This window comes from Alligator sinensis, unplaced genomic scaffold (assembly GCF_000455745.1).
Source record: "Alligator sinensis unplaced genomic scaffold, ASM45574v1 scaffold1355_1, whole genome shotgun sequence".
Taxonomy (NCBI): Eukaryota; Metazoa; Chordata; order Crocodylia; family Alligatoridae; genus Alligator; species Alligator sinensis.
In genome coordinates, this window is record NW_005842435.1 from 108,261 (window position 1) to 117,581 (window position 9,321).

At 44.2% G+C, this 9,321-nt stretch overlaps 1 protein-coding gene across 4 annotated transcripts in view; it reads right to left on the reverse strand.

The window, feature by feature from the left end:
- Positions 1-6: 6 nt before the first annotated feature.
- MOCS1 (molybdenum cofactor synthesis 1) overlaps positions 7-9,321 on the reverse strand; it is a 122,754-nt gene continuing 113,439 nt past the window's right edge. For 3 of the 4 annotated variants that reach the window (XM_014523029.2, XM_025211864.1, XM_025211863.1), the window contains exons 9-11: positions 9,112-9,232; positions 6,717-6,764; positions 7-1,374 (exon numbers count right to left, since the gene is read on the reverse strand). In XM_014523029.2, the coding sequence (XP_014378515.1) occupies positions 464-1,374; positions 6,717-6,764; positions 9,112-9,232 (1,080 nt within the window). In that variant the 3' untranslated portion in view covers positions 7-463. Of the gene's footprint in view, positions 1,375-6,701; positions 6,765-9,111; positions 9,233-9,321 lie in introns of all 4 variants that reach the window. The other variant, XM_014523030.2, reaches the window with a different exon arrangement.

Consider the following 9,321-nt stretch of genomic DNA (forward strand, 5'->3'; position numbering starts at 1 on the left):
ACAATAATAATATTAAATTTGTCAAGTGAATTTAGCATTGAAGAAAAGTGCCAAGATAGTGAGCCCTGGAGATGTGAATATACACATAGCTTGATTACAGGAAGCATGCAAGCTTCCCTGATACTTGAGAGCAGTGAGAGTAAAGCTCAGTCTCCAAAACCTAACTGGATTCTTGGCATCCCTGCTGGCAGAATCAGCAGGAGTGCCAAAATCTGGTTGTGGTCTGACCTGGAAACCTCTTAAACCTGGCTGTCAAGCTCTCAACTGAAAACCAAACTCAAAACCAATTCATTGAGGCAAAAAGATAGTAGTTCCATAATTCCCAGCTTGTCACTGAGATGATTAGGCAATACAGAGATGAAGTTACGTCTTTCAGGTGGTGTCTGCTGGCATTTTTGCCAAGCCTAGTGCAGGTAGGCACAGAGGCCCAGACCTCCCAGTGGTGTTATCCAATGCCTATGGACTAAGCTCGCTGGAAGTCTCCCCTCTGCCCTCCTGTCTTGCTCAACAACTTCACTTCTTCAATGACTATATCATGAGTGACTGCTTTGCACATATCATACACAGTCAGGGCAGCCAGGCTGGCAGCTGTCAGGGCTTCCATTTCCACACCCGTCTTCCCTTGGGTGCAGCAGCGTGTCTGGATCACCACTGCATACCTGCTCTCATCCAGGCTGAGAGAGACTTCCACAAGGTTTAGTGGGATGTTGTGGCACAATGGGATCAGCTGGCTGGTCAGCTTGGCTCCTTGAATCCCTGCAATTTGGGCTACTGCTAGCACATCTCCTTTCTTCAGCTGGTTCTGAACCACCATCCCAAATGCCTTCTGACCCAGTCGAACCACAGCAGTGGCCACTGCAGTCCTTTTGGAATCTAGCTTCCCTCCAACATCTACCATAGCAGCCCGTCCTTCCTGGTCAGTGTGAGTCAGATGATCAGAGGCACCTGGTACGCTAGCACAAAAACCAGAATGACGGGTATTGGCTTCAGACCCTGGACCCTTCTCTTCTGACTGATTTCTGGCAGGACCTCTGGAGTGACTGTCCACAACAATTTGGCCAGTGTGCTTAATAGAAGGAGTTTCTGTCCTAAGGCACTTCATGTTTAAGCTGGAGCTCAAGTTCCTTCGGACAATGCAACTGCCTCTCAGCTGAGCTTGCTGAATTCCTGCCACAAGCTGCTGTTGCTCTGGGTGAGATGCTGGCAAGGCAAGCTGTCCTGTAAACACATTTTTCTTAAATGCTTTTTCCATCTGTTTTAATAAACTTACTCTTGGAGTCAGCCAGTGGCTATGTCTGCTGTGGCCCCATTGCTTTGAACTGGGGGGATTCTGCAGGGCAACTCGGAGTAGTAGGGATGGACTCAATGCTTTCTCTGAAGAAGAAAAAGATAAATAATATGAGACACAGTTTTCCTCCTCACCCCCTTCCCCCCCGCCCCCACCCCTGAAGTGTAAGGATAAGCTAAATAGCATATTGAATTAGGAGCAGAGTACAGCTCTATTATAAAAACGTCTGGGAAGCCTGGAATTGAAATTCACTTCTCTACTGAAACTCAAACTTCCTTTTTCCCCACTTCTAAGCACTCAATGATTTGTTGTTAGTGTTGCTTGCAACCACTAGAACTGAAAACACTGCATTACTGTACAATTGCCCATAAAAGAAGAACAAATGGTTTTCAGTACAAAGCAAGGATGTCAAACTCATCAGGCCCCACTAATCCAACACACACCACCTATGGCAAGTGGGTCCACTCCAAGACCCACAGACAGCACCGCACGCTTGCTGACAGGGCTCCATGGGCCATATCTTTGACACCCACAACATAAAGCATTAACATTTACTTTTGAGAAATAGCAGCTGGGAAGCAACATGGAGAACAGCTTTGGAGATAAAACAATGAAGGGATTGTGTCCCATCTTCACTTACCAAATAACTCTGCCCAGCTTATCTCATTTTATCTCCTCCCTGTTGAGCTCTGGCTGTTGCTCTTGCCCCTTCCATCTCTCTGTGTAGAGAGAGATCGCTTTGTTTTGCTACTTCTCCCAGCACATGGGATGGCCAGGGAAACAGGCATGAGCTGCAACCATGCTTTCTACCAGTTCCTAGACTGGTTTTGTGATGGGAACCTCTGTCATTACTGCCAGCTCTTGCTGTGTTAATGATGTATGCCCCAATTAAAGCTCAGTCACTGGAAACTCAAATTCCCTCGCTGAACCAGTTACCCTGCTGAGCAGGAACTTTGCCTGCTAAGTTTGGCACTTTATTTTAAATCCACTTAGTAGCACTCCTTCTGCCCCTCGCATTAATCCCTTGTCTCTGGCATTTCTACAGAGCTTACTGCCAAGCACCAAGACAGAAGGAGCCTGTTACATGCCCAACTGAAGTGATTCACTTGATAAGCAAAGAGAAAAGGCAGTGATGAGGTAAGTGGTCAACTCCTGCTTTCACAATTTGCTATAAGGACTGTGTTCCACTTCTGCTGCGTCCAAGGCTACCAGGCTCTTTCTTGTTTTAAGAGACTTGTCCATGTTAAGGAGTGGTTTGGCTTTGCTCATAGTCTTTCAGTCCCTCTTTATATGGAATTCCTTACCAGCAAGTTCAATAACTAATTCAGATGAATCAAAGCAACAGGACACCTTAACCTTTGCAGCACCTTTCCCAAGGAAAAGGGAAGACTTATACTTATTTTCAGACCTAGTACAGTAAGCAACAATATGCTGGGCAGATACCTCCCACAGTGTTAAGTTGCTTTGGATTGCATAAGCTACAGTGGAGGGTTAAGGCCTGTTTAACGTCTTCCCTATTAGACTCAACAGTGCTGCCTTTCACTTGGCTCTTAGAGGTAGATGCTCCAGGCATCTCAGTTTAGCCACATTAAAGTCTATTCCAAATATCAGTTTACACAATATATCTATATGGAAGGGAGGTGTGCATAAAGTTAAATGGTCTTTAGATTTTTGTAAGGCAGCAAGTTTAATTCAGGTATGGGGAAAAATAGATGCAGCTTCAATTGACTCCCTTAGAGCTGCATCTTTGCATAACGTGCCTACTTTTGGCTGTACAGCAATGTGATGAACAGGTAATTAGCAGTATGTGAGACCTCACTTCCCTGTGGTAATTACCCATTTCCTAAACGGCTTTAAAACAGACTACATGTACCACACCTGCCAGTTGTAGATTATTTTATAAATGACAGTACAATGCCACTAATGAACCAGAGAAAAGTTTGCTAATGTTCTCTTTGTACTTTACTAGCCAGCCTGAAAAGGTAAGTTTAACTTTCAACTTACATTATTTTAGAGGGTGTAGCAAGGAAGCAGGTAATACTTAAACTAAGGAGAGTAAAGTGAACATGTGAAGAGAACAACTTTCCAAGAACATTTCTGTAAGGGAAATAAGGGACATACTGTATTACAGAAAGAGATAAGGCTAAGGTAATTGAGAGAAGCAGCTAGATTTGGCTTGCTAGGACAAGACAGATTAGTGATTTCCAGAAAATTAGATTTTATTAAATGAATCCCATGTTCTCTCTGCCTATCTTCTTCAGATTGTTCACATGATAGCTTTGACTGAACTTTGAAATTAATTAAAAACGTAAATTAGGAAATCCTGTAGCTGCTTCCTATGCGTGTATATTGGCCCATGTGTCAGCTTCCACTCATCTCCTGTTATGGAGACAGTTCTGTTTATGCAAGGGATGCCAGCGGTTAGCTTTCAAGATGTGGAACACTTGAGGAGAAACTGGGTAGATTTCTGCTATTATTTTACTTAGCAGGCTCCATATAACCAAATGGCTATTCCAAGAGAAGTTGGATGGATCCTACCTCTGCATCCTGCCTCACTCCCTCCTCCCAGTGTTAATTAGAAAGAAGTCTGAAAGGCATGTACTAATAAATTACATTGGGTTGGGCCTACTTTGAATAGTTTACTTTCCACCACCTTCAAAAACCAGATGACCGTTATCTTGCAACATGCAAGAGTGCTGTAAATAATTGTTCCTGATTCTCCCTTCCTGGAATGTAACACAGCAACTCTGGCAACGCACCCAGTTTATACCTATATGTAGATATAACTATACAACTATATCTAGATATCTATATATAGATATAAACTGGGTGTGTTGCCAGAGTTGCAGTGTTACATTCCAGGAACAGAGAATCAGAAACAATTATTTAAAGCGGTCTCATGTTGCAAAATAGGGGTCACCTGGTTTTTGAAGGTGGTGAAAAGTAAACTATTCGAAGTAGGCCCAATCTATATATCTAATATCTATATCTCTAGATAGATTATATCTATCTGTAGATACATATACACACATGCATGTGTGTGCATGCACATGTGCATGCATGCATGTATCAAGCAAATACAGAGGGCCAGAGTTGCCTGCATGGTTCAACCTGTCCAAGTAAAAACTCAACAAGACAGAAGATGGCATGTAATCAAAGAAAAAGGGAAGAGAGGCTGTAAAAACAAAAGGATGAGTCTCTAAAAAGAATGCATTTGCAACAAGTAGTGTTTGGAAGCTCCAGAGGACTAATTTGAGGGGGCAGGTATTGCAAGACCATCCTGCCTGGACATCTGCCCATCTAAGGAATGTTGCCTGTCTACTAAGACAGTTTTCAGTTCCTAATCTAGGTATCTGCATCGCTCCATTCAGGGCAGTTCTCAGAGTTGGCAAATTATACTGCAAAATTCATGGCTGATGTATTACTAAGCATAAGACAGAAACAGAGATGGAGAGTATTTCTCCCTTGATTGTTTAAAACTTTTTAGCAAGGAATAGCCAGAGTTAGTGCTTATTACATCAGCTTTCACATAAAGCTCTCTCAATGCTTTTTTCAAAAACTTAAGCCCATCTCGCACATGTACCCACCTCCTCATAAACAGATATTTTATAATTGGGGAAATGCAGATACAGAAGCGATGTAACTTATAAGAGTCACTAACAGAACCCAGGACTCCCAGTCCTTGACTCTGGCTGCTAGACACTATATTTGATTAGAGGGCTCAATAGTTTGGAATCTGCCCCTCCCCGAACTGGATGTAAATCATGTACTATGGCATTGTCACAACCACCTGGACATTTTAGCAAAGGGAGGGGTTGGAGAATGCCTTCACTAGGAATAGGAACAGTAATACTTTGTGCATTGCTTTCTATGGCCTAGAACAGTTTAGTCTAGGGCAGGTGTGCTCAACCCCCTAGTCCACGAGCCAGATCCAACCTCTCAAGCTGTGATCCAGCCTGCAGGGCTCCCCAAGGATCTGGAAGTTTGGCAGTAGGGAAGCAGCGATAATTAACGCTGCCACTGTTGTCCCACAGCCTAATTTCTGACCCCTGCTGGCCAGATGAGATGGTTCTATACATCAGATTTATTTGATTTACGTGAGGCTGGAGCCAAGGCAGTGGGCCTAATTTAGCATATGCATGGCTGGGACCAGGACAGCAGGTTTGACATGGCATGCGTGGAGTCAGGGTCAGCAGGCTCAATACAGCATGTAAGAGTTCAGGGTCAGGGCCAGGACAGCACACTATCTGGTGCATGCAGGGCTGGGGTCAGGGTATTGGGCCCTATTCAGAGTGCGGAGCCAGAGCCTGATCTAGCATTCGCAAGTCCTGGGCTGTGGGTACAACATATACATGGGATCAGGGCTTAGCACACGTTGGATCAGGCTCACGGACCAACCCCCACATTACTTATCCAGCCTGTGGGACCAAAAGGTTGCATACCACTGGTCTAGGGCACTCAAGGTGTGTCTGTGTCTGAGGGATAGACTGTCCTGTCTCACCACTGAGGAAGTAAGTCCCACTCCTGCTCTGTGCAAGCCAACTCCATAAATGAAACCGTAAAGATACCCTGGAGCTGCCCCAAACCCCCATGCTGGAGCATGCTGGTAACCCAGGTGCTGAGTACAGTGTATGGGGGCCTCCTCAAGGCATTTTCACCATTGCTTCAGCAGGGTTAATGCAATGGTGTGTGGGTTTTATTTCCTCAGCAACAGGACTGAGCAATCTGCTTTCTGAGCAAGGACATAACCTCAGTGGCTGGGGCATGATGGAGAAAGATGCTGTAAGTATCTAGACAGACACCAGGCTGCAATTTTGTAAGCAGTATTTATTGTGAACCTTCGCAGTGTTACCTTTCAAAATAATTAAATCCCAAATTATCTGGAGCCACTGAATTTCAGAAGACGACAGTGAGGCGAAATGGCAAGATTTCCATGTAGTAGCCATACCATTCTACATGAGCTCAGGAATCCCATCCCAGCAATAAAGCAAGGCCTACAGCCTTCAAGTATCTATTGCAATTTTTTCAAGGTATGAAAATCTCAGCCCACTGCAGCTTTTTATAAGAAACACCAAGAACCTCTGCACTATCAGCATACTGTTCTTGCTTAACATAAAGCAAGTAAAATAAGAGCAGTGTCAAAGCAACCAGCTTAGGCTATGAAACTCTAAATGCATTTGTATTTTGACTTTTAAAGATTTTTTTTTAGAAACAGATGGATGATGGGACTGACAGTTGATAGATTAACCTTCTTCCCCTCCCTCACTTTCTTTTTGTTTTCACCATAACTGCCTTTCTAAAAATCAGCCCATCTGTACCTAAAGAACCTAACATAGCTTGGAATTAAAATCCATCCCTCTCTGCTCCATGAAGACTTTAAAACAAACAAGATCACAGTGTATTTATTACGTACTGATTTGTCACCCACCGATCAGGATCATTGGTCGGTTCTTCATTTGGGAAATGTTAAACATGCCTAGAAAGTAAAGCACACGTGTAAAAGGCTAGTTTTCTACATTTTGAGTCATTTGTAGGGCATATTCTATTTGTCATAGCTTTCTTTGTGCCTCTCTCACCACCATCACATATCCCAACCTGCAGGAAAAATAGAGCTCAAGAAACCCAACCTGAAAATATTACATAAAAACATAAAACATGGTATCTGAGGAAAACAATCAAGGGCCCAAGTAGATCCACGATATGTATCGGCCTTTCACAGATGGTCTCTTATAATCAGAACTGCACTCTCTATTTTACAACATTCAAATAATTCAGGACTGTCATACTACTTCAAGAGCAACAGAATCTCTCTACAGAAAGAAACAAATAAATTGAACACGTAGCTATATACTGTAGTTTGTGGCACACCAATCTCAAGATGCCCCACGGTTCAATACTAAGCTAGCTAGCAATACCTGCAGAACGAACAGAACGTTAAGTTGATGTTTGCTGATGTCCCATTACTTTGGTCAGTAAAATACCCCCCTGGAATTTTTCATACAACTTCTCTCTTAGGGTGTGTGTAGATGAAACGGAGGCCCTAAATTGAAGCGGTGGGTTTTTAAAAACACCTCTTCAATTTAGGGTCAAGTAAACCCCCGGGCCGTGCACACACCTGTGCACTTACCTGCCTCTCTGGCAGTGGGGAGTGGAGGGTGAGCTGCTGGCAGGTGGAGCAGTCCCTGGGCTGTGAGGGGGGCTGGTGCTTCTCTCCGTGGCAGCGGCACCCCCCCCCCCACAGGAAGCACCCACCCACAGGCACCCAGATTGGGTGGTCCCGGGGGACACTGCAGCTGTGGAGGGAAGCACCAGGTTCCTGCACAGCTCAGGTAGGCAGGCAGGCTCCCGGGGGGGAAAAAAAGTAAAAATAAAATCAGGCTTGCCGCTTTTTCCCCACCCCCCCTTGGGCAGAGCCTGCCATCCCAGCCTGCTGCCAGGCTGTCTGCACCGGCTTCCTGCAGAGCCTGAGCTGCAGAGCCCAGTGCTTTGCTCTGCGGCTGTACGGCAGCCAACTAAAACTCCTCAGAGGAGTTTTAGTTTGCTGCGGCCCAAGTCATTTAAGGTGCATGATGCTGCCAAATTTGCTACCAATGCATATAAACACCAACACCATTAAGGTAGTGCAAAAGAATTTAACTCGCTTTAAAGTGTCGTTCACACATGCCCCACGTTTGGTCTACACACAGCCTTAGTTACTGGGGTGCAAACAGGAGGGGAAAACTTTGTTTTGGTAAAGCATAGTGCACAATGAAAATCTACCCAGGCTCAAAATGATGAGCTCAAAGCTCCCAGGATTTTAGCAAGAAATTAAAGGTATATGCTTTGAATACAGAAGTTCCTTTTCTTATACTAATGTTATGTGCTCAGGGAAGTTTAAAGAAGGCATGGGCAGGAAAGGAATTTACTCTGTGAAGTGGAGATACTGTTTTGGTCACCATACCTTCTAATAGATGTGATAGGACCAGAGAAGGGGAATGAAGATTGCGAGTGGCCACTGTATTTAGAAAAAAAAAAGGCAATACTTCCTAATGGCATGAGGATAGTTTGCGGACTTAATTCCCCACACAAGAAACCAGAGTAGCTATTTGAATTTTAAAGGCAGCTGGAAAGAATATGAATCAAGTAGGTTGAAGGTATGCCAGCTAAAATAAGGGTAATCTCATCTCATGCACTGGGGTGTAAATGCATTGCCCCAGAGATCATGAGGCTCTTCTCCTCCTCTTGTTCTCAGAATCGTGTTACAGAACTGGCTATATGCCTGCATGGGTTTTCAGACCATGCTCTGAAGAATCAATACTAGTCATAGTAATCAGTCAGGAACAGGACTTTGGGCTACACAGATGAGCTTCCAAGCTCTGGCTTTTATGGTCTCCCACTGACCTAATTCTAATTAAAAGAAGCAGAGCAAACAGACCTCTGCAGATTTCTGTAGGCCTCTATGCTTTTGTTCTGGGGATAACCACCAAAGTGGCACTTGTGAGCCATGTGAAAATAAGTCTCTGGAAATCTAAGACTGCTAGGCAGCCTCAGTTCTAGTGGTGGGGGAGATTCAGTAATATGTGCATACCGATCTGAAGTTTAGAGCAAGCACATAACATTCAAGTTGACCTGTCAATACTTACTACTTCAAATCCAGTGCCAGACTATGCTTCCAATTAAGTGGGAACCTCTATGTCTCCTCTCCAGAGTCACTACAATACAACTCTATTTAATAATTTTTCATGCCTTTCTACCAATGTCTTGGCCATCATGCACTTTATCTTGGAGAAGCACACTCCTTAGCCCTCTTCCCCCTTGTTACTACTTGGATACAGTAAACATACCAGCATGCTGTTTCTTTTTTCTGCCCACTGCTGCTCCAATGATCTCAACCAATTCATCCTCCGAGGAGCCTACCCGCAGATGATCTCTCAAGGACACTTCCGAGTTCCCAAAAAGGCACACCTGCAATAAAACACAGGGAGGTGAAAGGGAGGAGATAAGAATTGGCTAGGGAGCATTAGTCTTTGTATCACTAACTGAGCATCGGAAGA